This window comes from Primulina eburnea, chromosome 2 (genome assembly GCF_022965805.1).
Source record: "Primulina eburnea isolate SZY01 chromosome 2, ASM2296580v1, whole genome shotgun sequence".
Classification (NCBI taxonomy): domain Eukaryota; kingdom Viridiplantae; phylum Streptophyta; class Magnoliopsida; order Lamiales; family Gesneriaceae; genus Primulina; species Primulina eburnea.
The window spans coordinates 46555624-46574695 of NC_133102.1; the positions used below are offsets into that span (position 1 = coordinate 46555624).

At 35.8% G+C, this 19072-nt stretch overlaps 4 protein-coding genes and 2 pseudogenes across 7 annotated transcripts; all 6 read left to right on the forward strand.

The window, feature by feature from the left end:
• The first annotated feature begins 627 nt into the window (after window positions 1-627).
• Window positions 628-2932, forward strand: LOC140823792 (diphthamide biosynthesis protein 3-like). Its single transcript, XM_073185298.1, has 2 exons — window positions 628-920; window positions 2393-2932. Exon 2 carries the CDS (start codon window positions 2431-2433, stop codon window positions 2671-2673), a length of 243 nt encoding a protein of 80 aa, XP_073041399.1. The 5' UTR covers window positions 628-920; window positions 2393-2430; the 3' UTR covers window positions 2674-2932.
• An 843-nt stretch (window positions 2933-3775) lies between these two features.
• LOC140824831 (uncharacterized) lies at window positions 3776-5913 on the forward strand. The gene has a single exon (XM_073186376.1). The coding sequence runs from the start codon at window positions 3836-3838 to the stop codon at window positions 5702-5704; it is 1869 nt and encodes a 622-aa protein (XP_073042477.1). The 5' UTR covers window positions 3776-3835; the 3' UTR covers window positions 5705-5913.
• A 788-nt stretch (window positions 5914-6701) lies between these two features.
• Window positions 6702-7915, forward strand: LOC140824832 (CCG-binding protein 1-like). The gene is made up of 3 exons (XM_073186377.1): window positions 6702-6996; window positions 7276-7349; window positions 7504-7915. The coding sequence occupies exons 1-3, from the start codon at window positions 6780-6782 to the stop codon at window positions 7819-7821; spliced, it is 609 nt and encodes a 202-aa protein (XP_073042478.1). The 5' UTR covers window positions 6702-6779; the 3' UTR covers window positions 7822-7915.
• Window positions 7916-9400: 1485 nt separating this feature from the next.
• LOC140823793 (protein LATERAL BRANCHING OXIDOREDUCTASE 1-like) lies at window positions 9401-11571 on the forward strand (annotated as a pseudogene).
• Window positions 11572-13121: 1550 nt separating this feature from the next.
• LOC140823794 (protein LATERAL BRANCHING OXIDOREDUCTASE 1-like) lies at window positions 13122-14700 on the forward strand (annotated as a pseudogene).
• A 727-nt stretch (window positions 14701-15427) lies between these two features.
• Window positions 15428-18929, forward strand: LOC140823796 (uncharacterized). Of its 4 annotated transcripts, none has more exons than XR_012116285.1 (4): window positions 15428-15619; window positions 16710-17135; window positions 17955-18267; window positions 18454-18929. XR_012116285.1 is itself a non-coding variant. In XM_073185300.1 (4 exons), exons 1-3 carry the CDS (start codon window positions 15575-15577, stop codon window positions 18198-18200), a joined length of 717 nt encoding a protein of 238 aa, XP_073041401.1. In that variant the 5' UTR covers window positions 15428-15574; the 3' UTR covers window positions 18201-18214; window positions 18581-18929. The 4 variants fall into 4 exon arrangements, 3 of the variants coding, with proteins under 3 accessions (XP_073041401.1, XP_073041400.1, XP_073041402.1); XM_073185300.1 differs by having other exon boundaries at window positions 17955-18214; window positions 18581-18929; XM_073185299.1 differs by having other exon boundaries at window positions 15430-15619; window positions 17955-18214; window positions 18554-18929.
• Window positions 18930-19072: the final 143 nt, after the last annotated feature.

Genomic DNA, 19072 nt, shown 5'->3' on the forward strand with positions numbered 1-19072 from the left:
ATAGATGAGTTTGCAGTTAAAAATCTTGAATTTATAATAATAAATTCATTATTAAATTGATTTCAAGTTTTATAATCGCTATTTTATATTACATGTGAGATTTAAAAATTAACAGAAGGTTTACATGTAAATGAAATCATGTTTTTGAGGCTCCTTCCCATGATAACTATTGTCTATAACTACACTTAATATTTTTTTAAAATTTTTTCAGCAATTACGTTACGTTAATATTGTGTTAGGGTTTCTACATTTATTCTTATATACGAGGTCGTAATTTTTTTTATGGACCTCATATACCGAAGGCTAGCATTTATTAACTTATAGTACATAAGGGAAAATAGTCCCATGTAACACAACAAATTTCAAAAATCAACTACGAATAAAATAATAAACTTCATTTTTTACTTCTCTCGAGTGGTAAAATCTAGATATTTTTTAAATTTTTTTACTATGTGTAAAAGTTTGGACATGTCAATTTTTTTTTTTTACAAAATGTATGGACCAAGAAGTCTGGATTTTATTTTATTTTAGAAAAACAGCTTTTTAAACCTTTGGGCCAATTGCTCGTAAAAACAATTGGTCCGCTTCAGTATTTCCGGCCCATCAAAACTGATAAGTAAAGAAACGTAACGAAGAGGCTAAAGAAGCCCTTGCTCGGATCGTAGGCCGCCTGGAAACTCACAGCCACAAACAACCACCCCCACCATTCTCCTCCCCCCCGTCCCCAGCCACAGATACACCGCCGGACGCTATCGTAACGGCCGGAAAAGCGCAGAAGCAGAAACAATCTGCATCGAAGCAGTCTTCCGAAAAATCTTCAAAATTTCCTTTCGTTTCTGATTTTTCATCCAAACACCACGCGCGATATCCTTTAAGGATATTTGTAGATCAACTTTGAACCACACTCAGCCATCGAACCGGTAAAATTTTTTGTCTTTATATAATGTTTAGATTTGTTCCGATTTTGACGTTTTGGGGTGTTTGTTTTCTTTTTCAATATTTATTTCAGTCTTTAAAGTCTTGAATTTCTCAGATAGGAATGCGTATAAGACTTTCATGGTCATGGTATTTCTCGTTTACAATTTGGGAAAGGGCTGGAATGGCCCGAACTAGGGCTCTATGCAGCAGTCCAAAGCTGCTGCAGATTTCAGCCTACAAACAGTTGTGCTTCGGGTCTGTTAAAAGGGCTTAAATTAGGTTGTTTGGGATGTAGATTTTACCTTTCAGTACCAAAGTGTAGTATGAACCCCGAAAGCTTGTCCAAAGGTTGAATGATAATTGTAGTTTTTCTGATTAAGAAGTTTCATCTCTCGCCTACGTTTTGTCAAAGCTTGCCTGGAATAAATATTTTTTATAGATTTTTCAGCTTTCAGAAAAATGGTGTTTTATGTATGGTAATATTTCTTTATGGGATAAACCTTGAGTTAATAAGTATTTTGTATTTATAATTATTTGGAATCATCTTACAAAATTTTCAGTCGAAATTCTGAGCTAAGGACACTAGGTGATTTAATATCCGCGTGTCCCACTCATAGGATTGGCTGAGTTAGCTTGTAATTATGTGTTTTGCATGATGTTTATACGAAATTTCTTTTATTTGCATGAATATCATGGTATTCAAGCATGGAATATCGAGCTTTGTCGTTTGTTAGACGAATTCTGCAAGTTTGGAGATCAATACGAGTGTCGTAGGGTGCCTGGAATTATTATATGACTATGTGAAGAGTGTTGGCTCAAGGTTGTTTGCCTAGGTCTTACATCTTACAAAATTTTCAGTCGAAATTCTGAGCTAAGGACACTAGGTGATTTAATATCCGCGTGTCCCACTCATAGGATTGGATGAGTTTGCTTGTAATTATGTGTTTTGCATGATGTTTATACGACATTTCTTTTATTTGCATGAATATCATGGTATTCAAGCATTGCATATCGAGCTTTGTCGTTTGTTAGACGAATTCTGCAAGTTTGGAGATCAATATGAGTGTCATAGGGTGCCTGGAATTATTATATGACTATGTGAAGAGTGTTGGCTCAAGGTTGTTTGCCTAGGTCTTACATCATTCACGATGCACTGGCTTGGTCCTTGAATTATCCATGTACGAATTTTGGTTGGGCCTTACTTTTGAAGTCATCCATTTGTCCCTTGTTTATGACATTTGTGTTGGGTTCTAAACCATTAGTGTGATGATGCGAATTCGATGTATATCCATTCGTGTTTCTGTTCCTATCTCGGACTCCGTTAGTATGTTTTTTTAATAAATTAATACTTATTTTTTATTGATTAGGTTATCATTATTGTTATTGTTAGACTGTTTAAAGATATATTATTGCTTGCCAACTTTTTGCTTACAAATTCTTCAACCTCGTGTTGACCGAAACACCTTTTGAGTAGGCTAGTGGGGAGAAGAAACACTAGACACAGGCGAAACGATGTCATATGATGACGTGGAGATTGAGGACATGGAGTGGAACGAAGAGTTGCAGGCCTACACATACCCTTGCCCATGTGGGGACCTCTTCCAGATAACCAAAGAGGATCTCAAGATTGGCGAAGAAATTGCACGATGCCCTAGCTGCTCATTGTACATCACCGTTATATATAACATGGAAGATTTTCAGGACTCCAGAAAAAAATTTGGTCCAGCAAAGTCGCAGCCAGTTGCTGTGGCTTGAGAATCACCACTTTATGTCTAAGTTTATGTTTCTTGTATACAATTTTCTTGTTTTATAGTCGTTATTCATGTGTGGTTTTATGTGGGGTTTGGTTTTGGTAGGTATTTTTTGTAGGTTTTGTTATTTCGGGTTGTGATTGAGTCATATTCTAGTGAGTGGTAATATTTTCTGGAGTTTTTTCGACTAAAACTTATTTTTGAGAATACAAGCATATATGTAAACGTCATCATAATTATATAGGCTCATATGTATTTTTTTTGGTTCGGAATCCTTTTATTGTGAATTTCCTCTCAAAATTTATTTCAGAAGCAACACAACCACCACCAAGGTCGAAACGACCATATGAACTTGGCATTCTTCTGCATTTGGATGTATGTTTTCTTCGCCTAATCATAATTCTGCATTTAGTGTTTATTGTGAATTTATTTATGCATATTGCATCAAAAGTCTTAAAACACTTGTGCAGTTTCTTCATTGAGCCTTGGACTGCTAGAAAACTCAAGTTGGTTTGGTTTATTCTTGTTTGCATGGAGGTTGTCTGGTGTAAATGCCTTGACGAACTTTGTTAGCATTTCTTTGGTCCAGGGAGGTCGACTTCTCAAAAATTAGCTCTTAACATATCGATATGTTTATAAAACAATGAAACTGAGAGCACATGGCTGATTGTTGAAACTAAAAGTAAATATTTTTTTTTGCCCAAGTCCATTACTTTTGGTTTCAAATTGGTATAACCCACCAGCTGCTTTTACTTATCATCTAGATAATCGTAATGGTGTGATTCATGCCATTGCTGAACATCTACAAATTCCAATGGCTTTTATTTATGCATCCCTGTGTGTTCGTGTAGATTTAACTCGAAAAAATTATATTTTTTATCATGTTGCGATTTTGATTTATCAAATATCAATTATAATATAATATTTTTCGATCTTTGATCATTTTAAATATTTTTTTATCGCAAATGTTGATATAGAATTCTTCACATCAGCACTGTGTCAAAGTTATATTGATGTCGCATCAACTCTAGGTCGGATGATTGACAAGATTGAAATTTGACAAATCAAATTATAAAATGACAAAAAAAAAAAAATACACGGGCGATTTTTCTTCCTTCTTTGTTACTGTATATGGGCTCGCCGCTCCTCGTCTCTGACTGTAAATTATGTCCACGACATTCCACAAACCAATCCATCTTTATAAAACCCGCCGTATAAAATTGTTTCCTCACCGCCCTTTGTCTTCATTCCCCCACCCTCCCTCGTCGCCCCATACCCCCATGGGCCATGACCCCGAGAAACTCCTTTCCTTGATTAAGTCCTCTAAGTGGCCTTTCATCAAACACCTCTCCCCAAACTTCAATCCTCCTCTGATTTCCGCCACCCTCATCCTCCTCCGTCCTTTCCCTGACCTGGTCATCAATTTCATTGACAATATTCATCACACGGTCATCTCCACTGAATGCTACTGCCTTGCCACCTCAGTTGCTTCCCGCCACACCTCCCCAAAACACGCCTTACAACTCATAAAGAAGCTCATCGGTTCTCAAACCGTGACGCCGCAGGATATTTTTTATGGGTTGCTGAGTGCGCGTGAGAGGTTGAGTATATCGAGCTCGATTTCGTTAGATTTGTTGATCAGGGCGTTTTGCGAAATGGGCCAGGGCTGTGAGGCTGTGGAATGCTTCAATATGATGAAAAAGAAGGAGATTTTGCCTCATAGTAAGACACTTAATTGTATGCTGTGTTTGTTTATAAGATTGAATTGGACACACGGGGCTTTGCTTGCTGAGATGTTTAGGTCAGGCATCATAATGAGTGTTTTCACCTTTAATATAATTATCAACGGGTTGTGCAAGCAAGGGAAGTTGAAGAAGGCGATGAAGTTTGTTGAATACATGGACAGTTTGAAGGCTAAGCCAAATGTAGTGACATTTAACTCCGTAATTCATGGCTATTGCTTGAAACGGGATTTTGTAGGAGTTAACAAGGTTCTTGAAACCATGAAACAGAAAGGGATCAAACCAGACTCGTACACTTATCGTTCGGTGATTAACCTGATGTGTTACAGTGGGAAGGTCGAGGAGGCATCTGGCCTTTTGAGTATGATGGAGGAATCTGGTTTGGTGCCAATGTCCGTGATTTACAACAGTCTGATCGATGGATATTGTAAGGCAGGGGAGTTGGAAAGGGCTTTCAGTTTTCGAGATGAGATGGTAAATAAAGGGATAGTGCCAAATGTGTGGACTTATAACTCATTAATCCGCACTTTGTTGTTGAATCATAGAGTTGCAGAGGCTTATGATTTGGTGAGAAAGATGGAAATCGAAGGGGTGTTTCGTGATGAAACTACATACAACATATTGATCAATGGCTCTTGCCAGGCTGAAGACGTTACAAAAGCATTTAGTCTTCATGATGAAATGTTAAGCAGAGGGATTGCACCTACTAGAGTGACTTACACTTCACTTATTTGTATGTTAGGCAAAAGGAAAATGATGGAAGAGGCAGATGATTTAATGAAAGAGATGTTAGAAAAGGGTATACTACCTGATCTTGTTATGTTCAATGCGTTGATCGATGGGCATTGTGCTAATGGTAAAATCAAGAGTGCTCTTTTGCTATTAAAAGAGATGGAGAGAATGAAGGTTAAGCCGAATGAGGTAACGTACAATATTATTATGCAAGGCTACTGCAAAATTGGTAAGGTCAAAGAAGCTAGTAGCCTTCTTGATGTGATGAAGAGGAGTGGAGTTAAACCTGATTTTGTCAGTTTTAATACCCTTATCAGTAGGTATAGCATGAATGGTGATATAAAAAATGCTCTGAGAGTTCTTGATGAGATGCCATATATTGGTTTCGAAGCTACTCGTCTCACTTACAACACTCTTATACAAGGCTTGTGCACAAATGGGGGACATTTTGTTGAGGAAGTCCTCAAAGAAATGGTCAGCAGAGGCATCACTCCCAATGGTGGTACCTATATATCTTTAATGAGAGGGATTATGGATTACGGTGAAGAAGTTCCAGGGTGAAGTATATTGCTACATAGTTGAAATGTTACTCATTGTGAATAGCGAGGTGGAGCGAAAACCTACAATCAGTCAGGAACGAAAGAAACGCGAGGCCAAGTTCTGGGGATTCGTCCTTCTTGCTCAACCAATCTTTCTCATCGAAGGACAGCAAATCTAACTTCAACTCCCAACAAAGAAATCAATTTGAAACTTTAAGAGTTATAAAATCGAAATGTCATTTTCGAATCGTATATATATTTTTTCTTCAATAACTATAGAAAGAATTTAATACATAAAATGAAACATTGTGTTGCATTCATGATGAAATGTTCGACTCTTGAACACTAACCCTACTTGGAGGTGGTGTGCTAATTTCGAAAAGGGGATCATAGCTTCTCGTGTTATCAGGCGAGGGGTTTATTTTCATGTTTTACCGGGCTTGTAGGAATCAAAAGGATACTATCAAAATAATATTACCCTTAATATATTTACTTTATCCATATAATTTAATTATAAAAAGTAGAACTACAATTAATAGGTCAATCTCAAATTTAATAATATCAAACCAAACAATTTTATTTATCAATATCTATTTGACATCCCAACTCAAATAATTTAATAATCACAACATTATTTATACTATTAAATCCTATCATTTCATCTAAAGGGAAGTATTGGAATTAGAGACTGATCGGAAATCAAGTATCATTAGTTCCCCAGTCTGCTGTAGTTTGTGTGAAGTTAATAGAATTAAGTATTACTATAATTTTTGGATAGGGTTGGATTTGGAGTCGGGTTCGGGATCCGAAGCGCCCGCTGTTTCTATCGTCGCTTCTTACGTTTTTTCCGAATCTAGGACCTACTCTCAGGTCCCCCAAAACCTTTATTATCTATCACCTTATAAACGGTCAGGATTTTATTGTCGTAATATTCCACATAACCAACCGTCAGATTATCGCTATCGTTTTCAGGACTATTTGGAAACCCATTAAAATATCGCATTCTTATCCAAGACGGGCACATTTTTGTATTAATATTTTCCCCACGAGCATTCATTGTTCATGAATTTCATCTTAGCCGAGAGACGACTGAGAAGATGAATCGGACAGTGGCCTTGAATTGTTCTTCAAGCAATTTTCTTGTCGCTCAGTGTTCGAAATCGGTGACTTCGAGAAGTGTTTCTGTGCCGATTGTTTACTGTTCTTCAAGAAACAATGTTTACATACCAAAGCTGGAGCCTTTTAGCAGAAGCAAGATCGATAGAGCCGTCAAAGATCCTCCTCTGATTCAGAAATCTCTGAACCAAATCGCAGGTGGGTTTTCTTTCTTTTTATCCCTTTTTTCCAAAAAAAATTGAAATTGACCTTTTTCTTTTGTTTCTGTTTTGAAAAAAAAAAAAAGAAATTTAAGTTTTGGGCTATATATACCACAACTGGCGGATCCTTTCTTCTGGTTAAAGATTGGTCCCACCGTCTGGGTGATTAATGTGTTGGGATTTTTACAAGTAATCATATGCGTAATTCTTGTACGATAATATTTCGTTTCCTGTTTGAGTGAGTCTCTAAGCTTGTTCATGTTCTGTTGATTTTCAGATTATTGCGTGACCGTTGATGGAGATGATTCTTATAGCTGCTGGCAGGCATATTTTGAACTCAAAAATCTTGAAGTAAGCCAGTTCAGTTACATCTTACATAATGTTGAGTTCCTCGGGGCGTTTGTTTAATCTAAAATCAAGAATCTTGCTGGGCCAACTTGGAAAAAGAAATCAAATTCGTTTTTCACTAATGCATTAACATCTTCTGACACTATTTGATATTCAGAAAGAGGCACCCAAGGAAGAGGTGGAAAGGTTGATAATAGAAGCTGGTGGAATAAAATCACTCATCGGATGCATACATGGGGTGGCATCCATTCACAAATCGAAAAAGGAACATGGATATTCGTCGATACCCTTGAAAATCGAGAACGTGCGAGCGAGCAGTACCTGTCCGATCCCGGATGGTTTGCCAAAGACCCGAGAAGAGCTGGAGGAAGAAGAGAGGGCTAGAATGCCAGACTCCCCGTTCACCAGACTGCTTCGAGCCAAAGGACGACATCCTGCTTGGTACTCCCCTGCTCCCGAACACGAGACCGATTGACAGCCAGTTAGTCGATGAACATGTTGGATAAAAGGAATCGAGTGGTGATTTGTGTAAATTGGATACAGTTTAGTAGTTTGATCTGTTGAGGTAATGTTGGATTGTACAGTGAGTATATATATATATATATATATATATATATATATATATATATATATATATTATATATATATAATTAATTATCACTTATATATATAATATATATATATATATATCTATAGTTTTGATATCTTGCACACTTACCGATTACCGTGCACACCTTTGTGAGCACCGATGAGGTGTCACTCATCCATCGGATGTACAATTTTTCTATATTTCATCACATCCACTATGTGAGTGACACCTCATCGTGTTCTCAAAAGTGTGTACGATAGGTGTGTAGGATATCAAAAACTATATATATATCTAATATTTATTTTCTATAGTAAAATAATTTATCTTTCATCGAATTTAATTTTATCGTACTAGATGTAAACAAACAACTAATTAAGAAACGGTGGAATAGATAAATTATTTTACTATAGAAATAAATATTTTCAACATTACCCTTGTCAAATTATAAATTTTGATGACGCCATCAACTATTATAAAATATTCATTTCTCCCTAATTAATGTAATTTTCAAAAGAACGGGTCCCTCGATAGGTCATGTAAAAAATTATTAAATATTTAATACCTTTTTTTTAAATTTTCTTAATTTATATTTTTTGAATAATTAATTAAAATACAATTATAATTTATGAACATAGTGAATAAAACAATTAGATCGTGATTGTTTATAAGGAATAAACTATGGGTAATAATGTGAAATAAATTAATAATATTATTTTCAAAAATATTAAAAATGTATAGTAAAATTAGATTGGGTACAACTTCAGTTAAACCGAAATAATCGGTTTTATTTTATTTTTTAAAAAGAAATTGATTCGTTTATTCAATTTGATTTTGAACAATTTTAGAAAAAAAAAATCAATCAAATCAAATAAATTTCTTTTTTTAAATATAATTTAATTTAATTGTATTTATTTATTTATTGTTGCCGTCGTCGTCCATTTATTATCTATGAGAAAAATTAAATGTATTTACTAAAAACTGATATGATGATATATGTCATATGAAGCTCATAAATATTGGAAAAAAAAATTATTAAGTATTTAAAAAAATTGCAGTTTCTCATATCTATATAAATTTAGATTTTTATTATTTATATGATTTTGGTGATACGATCAGAGGCGGAGGTACATGCGGGTGTCTCAATTTTTTTAAAATAAAATGATATTACTACAAATAAATCAATTTCAAATATTAAAAAATTTTAAATTTTAAAATTTTAGTATGACAAAAACATAATTATAATTCGGTCACTTGATACGATGTTAAGTGTACCATCGTATTTAACATGATCCAACGAAACACGTGTCGTCCACTGTGTACTTTGTGTTGTTTTACCTGCGTATACTTATTTTGATTTTTAGGTAGATTGTCCAATGAAAATGATGATTCTACAATTATTACAGCTGGCTGACAGGATACCGAACATGCAACGCAATCCAGCGTCCAGATTCAATGAATATTCATTCTTCCACTAACTGCCAAATCCTTGCACTTAATAACACAGGCGTACTCCCACCACTCACCTCCGAAAACCAACAAAATCCGCCATGGGAGAAGTTGATCCAGCATTCGTCCAGGCCCCGGAACACAGACCCAAACCCCAGACCTCCTTCGCCCAAGGCATCCCGTTGATCGACCTTTCCCCAATAAACTCCTCCGAACCCATCGAAGCTGCGCATCAGCTGATTTCCGAAACAGGCCGTGCCTGCCAGGAATGGGGTTTTTTCCAGGTGATCAACCACGGAGTACCTGTAAAAGCACGCGAAAACATCGAGTCAGCGGCTAGGAAATTCTTTGCCCTGCCCAAAGAAGAGAAGAAAAAGGTGGCCAGAGATGAAGTGAACCCTCTTGGGTATTATGATACAGAGCACACAAAGAATGTGAGGGACTGGAAAGAAGTGTTCGACTTTGTAGTACGGGATGGGTGTTTGATTCCAGCTTCGCCCGAGAGCGATGACGAGGAGGTGAAGGAGTTGATTAATCAGTGGCCTGAGTTTCCTCCGGAAATCAGGTAATTCTGCTTGGATAAGTAATTAATTATTGCCTGAATTAATCACGATTCTTTCTTATTCGGAACATGGAATGGATTGGTTTCGTTAATATCTTTGATGAAATAATTTGGATTCTTTTAGTCCAGGAGTTTGCTTATGTTCTTCCCTCTTATTCTGGCATCAATATATTTCTGTTGGTGGATAATGTTTCTGCATTAGATCAGATTCGTGGAAGAGAATTAATATATAAAGTGAAAAATTTGAACTATATCGGCCTAAAAGAGTTATTAGTCTGGGCATGTCAAGATTCTCTATTAAAACAATGTTTTTAAAACGAAAAGACCTACATATGAATTTTTGTTCTCGAGAAAACCGATACGCGGGTTGCATATTTATTATGATAATTTACGATATGTATTGATTATGAAAAGCTAAAAGAAGTCTGCAACTCATTAATTTGGAAATGATACAGAGAATGATATAAGAATGTTGCAATAGGTTTTTCCTCATTAGCATATGTAGGACTCACTTGGACTATTGATTCATAGTTACATTGGGGTCGCATCACATCTCTGATTTAAATCCGAACTCGAGTCCCCATTATTGTGCAGGGAGGTGTGCGAGGAGTACGCAGCAGAAATGCTAAAACTGGCTGACAAGCTGCTTGGACTCATCGCGCTAAGCTTAGGCCTGGAACGAACGCGGTTCAATAGTTTTTTCGATGATCATACCGCCTTTATCCGGTTGAATCACTACCCTCCATGTCCAGCTCCGGATCTAGCTTTAGGTGTGGGCCGGCATAAGGATGGTGGAGCATTAACAATCCTGGCTCAAGATGATGTTGGAGGGCTTCAGGTTAAGAGAAAGACAGATGGAGAATGGGTCCTTGTCAAGCCTACACCTGATTCTTTTATTGTTAATGTTGGTGACATTATCCAGGTACACTTTGCTCAAAAAATTCAGTCAGAGATATAGGATAAGCAGTCAGAGATATAGGATAAGCAACATATATAGACGAAAAAGATAATAGCACCTGATTGAAATTCACTATAATTGATAAAGTTGGTATAAATTTTGAAAACTTCCAAATCACAATCGCGAGCTTTTTGAACCTGTTCGACAAACGGTCATCCTTTTTTTTCTTATGCGTGTGTGTGTTTAGGTTTGGAGCAATGACAAGTACGAGAGCGTGGAGCACAGGGTGAAGGTGAACTCGGAGAAGGAGAGGTTTTCGATACCGTTCTTCCATGGTCCCGCACACCATACTTGGGTTGAGCCCTTGAAAGAGCTGGTAAATGACCAGAATCCCGCAAAGTTCAAGCCTTACAACTGGGGAAGTTTTTCTCGGGCTCGTAAACGCAGTAATTTCATGAAGCTTGACGTCGAACATTCAGATCCAGCATTTCAGAATTAGACCAAGTTGGCCGATTAATTACGGGTGATCCGTTTTCGATTTGGTCTCGTGTAACATTAGGGAAATAATGGGACTTTTTCATTCGCTCTGATGCATGCATTGTTTCAAGTTTATAAAATTAATGTGGTTTAGCGAGAGAACTGTGTTTTAAGTTTATTATAATTTATAAAGTCAAAAACATAAATGTATTAAAGTATAAAATAAATATTATAATATGTGAGCTTTTTATTATTCGGTTGAATAGAAATTGTAAAAACTATACATAGTTGGGTGTAGCACATTTAAATGTTCAGCAACACTTTGGGCAAGACGGAGCGGAATAATAAACACAAATAAATAGCTTTAACTAAAATAACTCAGAAGTAATTGTGCACAAGTATTATACATAATCGTATGGTGCTTCAGAGCAAAATAATCACTAGAAAACATTTTTCAGTTTATAGATACCAATAACTAGTAATTTTAATAAAAATGATCAGTTTTCTCAACACTTTGAGAAAACAAACTACTTTCTAAAATAACTAATACTACTAAAACGTAATCAAGAAAGCAAAAACACAGTGTCAACATTTGGAATAATAAAACACGTTCTTCAGCCAATATTTTCACGCGTTTTGTATGTAGATGTCTACAACAATTACGGCAACACGCGAAACAACACTCTTCAAATAAAAAATGTCCTTGTAAATAGTTTTTCTCTGAATTTTCACAACATGCTAAAATGCACAAAGTATGCAACCACGAAACTTCCAAGCGAAGAGTCAAAAGCAGAATAATCGAAGAGCCCTTTCATTAGCCTGTTTTTCTTATTTATAGTTTCCCCATCTCCTAGGTTTTATCTTCAAAATAAAATTTACAAAATATGGAAATCAAAAATTTTATTACAAATAAACTTTTTTAAATCAATAATATCATATCATAAAATCTTTATCATAAATATCATATCTAGAAAATAAAACCCTTAAATGATCAATATTTCACACAATCTAATCAGTAAGAAAAAATAATTTTTTAAAAAAATTATTTCAAGTAATAAATTATATTTTGAAATTCTCGAGAAATATTAAACTGCATTGATAATAAATCACACCATATGCTAGTGTTTTGCAGCAATGATTGGCTCCTACTATACATATTTAAAGAGTTGGGTGGTGGTGGTGGGGGTGGGGGTGGCGGCAACAGAGAAAATAATAGGAAATCTTGGCACAAAAATTGTATGTTAAAATCAAGAACCCCATAATCCTATTAAAATATAATTACTCAAGAAATCATAAAATAATAAAACCACCATACTTGATTTAAAAGAATTATATACTTTGATAAAAGAAGGATTAAAAGTCTAACGTCTACGTTATGACAAAAACTTGTGTGAGATGATATCATGAATCACATTTTGTGAGACAGATATCTTATTTGGGTCATCTATGAAAAAGTATTACTTTTTATGCTATGAATATTATTTTTTATTATGAATATCGGTAGGATGGAGCCATCTTATAGATAAAGATTCATAAGATCGTATTATAATACACATACTCCAACGTCACATGTCAATTCACCACCAAACATTGTTTCAATTTAATGTATCTCTGATTACTTCTCCCACGCCATCTCCACTTTTTTCCATTTTCTTGACAAAATTGAATTAGTTAGGTGGGTGCTTAATCATTCAGATAAGAAATTACTGCAGCACGAAAACTTCGTCAATGTGACAAAAAAAAATCGAAACAATGTCTTCTTTTACATGGATTAATTTACTACTAATACTTGCACGAAACGATCTAAAATTTTCATCTAAAAAAGAATTATTGGCTTTCTATAAATATCAAATTATTAGCACTGATATTACTCAACATAAGTCTTCAGGCAATCTTACAATATTTCATCGATGGGTGAACTCGATCAAGATTACATCCAAGAACTCGAGCACCGGCCTAAACTCAACATTATCCACGCCGAAGGCATCCCGTCAATCGATCTTTCTCCATTTAACTCCCCACGACATGAAGCCAACGGCATGACACGATTAGTTGCTGAAATCAGCGACGCCTGCAGGAAATGGGGATTCTTCCAGGTGATCAACCACGGGGTGCCTACACGAGTTCGTGAAAAAATTGGTTTGGCTTCGAGGAAATTCTTCGCCTTGTCACAAGATGAGAAGAGGAAGGTGAGTCGGAGTGAAGTGAATATTTTCGGATATTCTGATCACGAGGATAACCAAGAATGTAAGAGACTGGAAAGAAGTGTTCGATTGTACGATAGAGAATCCGACGATGGTATATGCTTCGGATGAGCCTGATGATGAAGAGTTGTTGGAGTTGAGCAATCAATGGCCGGATTATCCTCCAGAGTTGAGGTGTGTTTCAAGATTGTCTCAGGGCAGCTATCACTAGTGAAATTTCGGGAATATAATTAATCCACCCTTCTACGAAAATGATTTTCTCAAGTTATTGAAAACCATTGTACATTTTGGGAAATGGATTGAGATTTATATATTGTGTTATAGATTTATGAAGCAGGATATATGTTGTTTTTTTACCTTCGCAGGGAGGCGTGTGAAGAGAACGCTGCAGAGATGCAAAAACTGGCCTACAAGATACTGGCACTCGTAGCTTTAAGCTTAGGCTTGCCAGAAGATCGGTTCTATGGTTTTTTCGAGAACCAGACGAGCTTTATGCGTCTCAACTACTATCCTCCATGTCCTGCTCCGCAGTTAGCCCTCGGTCTTGGTCGACACAAGGACGCTGGGGCCATGACAATTCTTGCTCAAGATGATGTTGGAGGACTTGAAGTCAAGAGGAAAGCTGATGGTGAATGGGTTTTTGTCAAACCAATTCCGGATGCTTATATTGTCAACGTTGGAGATCTAATCCAGGTACCCTCTTAAGAGTTCTTTCATTTACTCGTCTTCCCGATTTGATTTCGGGCATGAATTTCAGATAATATAATGTTTGTGCAGGTATGGAGCAATGATAGATATGAAAGCGTGGAGCACAGGGTGAAGGTGAATTCGGAGAAAGAAAGATTTTCGATTCCATTTTTCTTAAATCCTTCACACAACATATGGGTGGAGGCGCTGGAGGAGTTGATCGATGACCAAAACCCAGCCAAGTACAAGGGATATAGCTGGGGAAAGTTTTACGCCACCAGGAAGCTTAGCAACTTCAAGAAACTTACTGCCGAAAACATTCAAGTTCATCACTTCAAGCTTTAGGGAACACGTATGCTTTGGTTCCTGGCTTGCGCCAACGAGTGGATCTAAGAATCTTAATTCCCCTAATAATTAAAATCTTGTAATAAGTTTGTAAAAAGAGAGCAAAACAACAAAGGAAAGAACGATGGCGATTGTTGTGGCTTGCAGTGATTGCTTCTTTGAGTATTGTATTTTGTATGATCGACTGTCTTTCCGAATTCAAGAAACTTTCCAAACCAATATTTCTTCAACTCCTCATTTTGAAATGTGTATAATCTAACATAGTTAAAAAAACTAATACACTAATAAAACTCAATATGAGACAATTAATTACTAATTTAACAAGGAATTTTATAAAAATCGACAGAGATTATTTTTTCACATCAACTTGGCCTTTTATTTTAGACTATCTTATAATTGAATTTTTACCTAGTACATCTCAATTATTATAGTTTTTCACCCATGTAATAAAATTTTTGTTGGGATTTTTTTACGTTTGTCTTTCTTGCAATTTTAATTATATGTATTCTTAATTTTCAGTTTTAATTCGTTATCTTTATTTATTTTTTTATTTTTCTGTAATTTTAATTTTTTTTCAACGTGATACTGATTTGACATCAATATAAAATGTTAATGATTGAAAATGAGTATAACTGCAAAAAATCGAAATATGTAAGAATATGTAAGAGTGAAATTGAAATTTGATATCATTAAAAATATGTATATATAAAAAAGAGCAATATTTTATTTTATATTTGATAAAATTTGACCCGACTGTTCAAGCTGAAACGATAACCCAGAGATGCTACGGAGCAATATCCGGACTGATTTTTAAAACCAAAGCTAGAAGCCCAACTCCTATGAGCCCATGCAAAAAGCAATCCGCTTCGAACCAAAGTAGCCCAGATTGTTGTGCTGACATCCATCAGGGTTTTCTCAAATGTTCTCGGAGAAATGATGGAGCCATTGAAAATGCCGCTTAGTTGTTGATAATTATATAATCTCAGTGCATTTTTTAATCTTCTGGTGGGAAATTGGGAGATGGCTTTGAGACTCAATGTTGCTTCTTCTGTTTATGGGTTTCAGGTAAATTTTTTTGAACTTTTTTTTCCTTGAAATTTTTCATTTATTTTACTGGAAAAAGAGATGTCTGGTGCTAGTTTTTGAACATTTCATACGATAATTTTTGTTACGACGGGGGGAGGTTCTGTCTGTTTGGTTGAAATTTGGAGTTTCGTGTTTGGGAACTCGGACAACCGAAGAGGCGAACAGTTCAACATGGCATGGGTAACTTGTAAGCCAACTCATTAATTAAGGTTAGATAAAATCGAATGTTCTGTATCATCGAGGAAAAATGTGAAAGTGTTATTCAACCTTTTGATTTTGGGAATTTGAGTTAAACGCGGTAGCTGCGATTAGCTACTGTAATTTTATGCGTTGGTAATGTGTTGTATGAAATCCCGGAGTTGTTTTAATTTTCAGTAATAGAAGTAACTTGTTTATGCTCTTGATTTGATTCACTAAGTATGCCGGAATCTTCTCACCCATGTGATTTCCTTTGAAGCAATGCATATGCGTACTCTTCTTGTTATTGGCAGTAGTTTGTGTTTGTAGGGAACTGGCGAGTTTTCATATGCTTTTGGCATTAAATCTTGTAGCTTGTCGGTTCCAAGCTAGTTCTTAAAAGCTTAGAGGACGTGTGTCCGAGCTCAAGGTGTGACTAGGTTTAGTCTTTGCACCTATGTAGTCACAAGCGAATATTCAACCCTTCAGTGAAGCTCGTGCATTTGAAGCCCGGGCCTGGGCATGCTGTGCTCTAAATGCTCAAGAGCCCTTTAAACTATCTTGACTGTTGCGCTGGTTATTTGAAAGGAAAATACAGCATGCTTGTGATTCATTTTATCTATAGACTAATGAATAAATGTTTTGTGTCAATAGTTAATAAAGTAAATTGTTAATAAATGATCATTTTTTGAAAAGATACATAATTTTAGGATGTTATCCTCATGCGGTCTCACTTTCATAACCCTTGTGCCTTGGGTTGCATCTTGTCCCTACGCACTAATATACTCATCAGTCAGTGCATTTTACACCTAATATAGCTATGGTTCAAATTTTTGCTTCTGTGTGATGTTTATTGCTAGCAGCTATCAGGTGATAAGTTATCTCTTTGTAGAATGGGTCATCGCTTCGCAGAACTCAAAGCTGTGTGTGGAGTATCAGACAAAATCGATTATGTCAACAGAATCCCAGAATTTTGTGCATCATGAACACGGCGTCCAGCCCATCAGATGATTGTGGTAAACTAAGTCTAAGCCGTATAGTGGATAAGGCAAGAACTATGTGGGATAGTTCTCCTCAGCCAATCAAGAGATTTCCCTGGAGCAAGGCTTTTGATAATTTCATACAACTCAATCTTGACCTTTTCTTTAACGTTATAAAATACTTATCTATTCCTCTGTTCGCAATCAGTTCAATTAGTGAGATGTCTTATTGTGCACACGAGAGAAAGCTATTCCTGGTTCCCATCACTTTGCTCATAGGTTCTGTTGTTGCTGGTGTCTTAAGAGATGCTGCCTTGGAGTCATCTCCATATCTCAAGGTGTTCTTTTATAATTTCATTTTCTTAACATGGAAGTAGTAGGATTGAAAATTTAAAAATTATTCGGCCTATTATTTGCGTTCTTTCTAATCGTATTTAGGGAAATTTTGTGGAAAGGGATTGCATGGAATAATGCATCAAACTAAGTATCTTTTCCTAAAAATATGGATTCTTGGGATCATTATCTATACTTCGGACTCCTTCTCATTAGTAAGTTGCATACAAGGAAACAAAAGTCCTAACTTAGTTTCCAAGGTGTGCATGTGCTAATTGGTTGGGTATCAAGCTACAAAGACATAAAAACTCTGAGACTTGACCGATTTAAGTAAAATAATGGAAGTTGAGTGTCAAAAGTTTTGAGCTCTGGACCAGACTTGACCGTCATGTTAGAATTTACTTTTTCAGAAGCTTGAGCTTAAAAATTGCTTTTCGGAAGCTCAAACTTATGAGATATGGCCCAAGAATTTTTTCTTACTTTGATAGAAATGTGTCGACAATAACAAAAAATTTAATGGCCGGCCCAATGAAGAAAATATTTTTCATCGCGTAGGATTTCTTGTTGCATTTACACTATTTGTTATAATTTTTTCTGTGGTTTTGCAGTTTATGTTTAATAATTAAAACTTTTTGGTAATCACTGAGATTTGTTTGCTCCATTTTGTTAACTCCATTACCGCCGAATTAATGAAACTTAAATTTTCATTGATTGTAAACCAACATCGTGTTGGTTTATGGCAGTTCATTCTTTTAATTTAACTATTGACTGGGAAAATTGTTGTTTGGAGATTTGTGTGCTGATACCAGTATTGTTTTTTGTAGACACATCATGCAGCAGTACCCTGGCACTTGATCTCCATGTTGATATTCTTCGTATTGCTAAAGTGTCCCGGCCCTTATTACCCATATTGGGGGCGTATAATTATTCCACATTTGGCTAATGGAGTATTACTAAGGACTTTATGGTTTATGTTCCTGTGGTACCGGAGACCACAAAAATCATCGGAATCCATGCCACCGGATTCTACAATTGCCAGTCCTGGACCAAAGAGTGACCAATATAAGTAACGATGAATACTCAGGTACCAAATGTGAAGGCATGCTAAAATAATTAGTCTGTTCCTGAGGATGCATAGTGGCTATCAATTGTTCTTTTTAATATAATATGAAAATTTGACGGCGATGAAATACAAAATATATTTTGAGTAGAAAAAATGAAGTTATGGTTCTTCAGCCTGTGTTGCGTTGTCGATCATTCATTTTTGTCGAAATGTTTCCCACGTCCCTTTTTATTTACCTGTTTTCTTGGGCGTTTGGATAGATCCTGATCAACTATGTCAACCAAACTTTTTTCCCATTTCCACCTTTAAGCATTGTATTTGTATCAGTAAGATATTGTCTGAGTTTACTTTATGGTGCAGTCATGGGAGAAAAAAAATTAAATGCAGACAGTTCTAACCCTTTGGCATTCCGGTTCGTTTCGTCGACAACATTGCTTTTCGGTCACCTCAGTTTCCTTTATTCAAAAGACTGACCATCCCTGAACGACAAAATTTCGTCGACAACCTTTGCTAATCGTGTGGTAGGACGTCCCATCGCATCAAATCGAATGTGTGTTTGGATTTATGGCAGATGTAGTTGGAAAAATGTACGCTTTTTGTTTCATGTTCCATGCGAAGGATCATGGAGATTTACAAATTGTCTCAAGCTTTGTAGATGTGTTGCAAGTTGGACCCTTCATTGTGGTGTCATCAATATCATCCTTTTTATATGACTTTTGACGTTTTTCTTTTTCTATTGTTTATATAATTCAATGTTTCTGGATTCTAATTAATTGTTGTATATTCAATTATAAATACAATTAAAAATAATAATATTTTTTAAAAGTTCTATCAAAATATTGTAATCTTCAATATTTATTTGGTTAACCTACCTTCGCA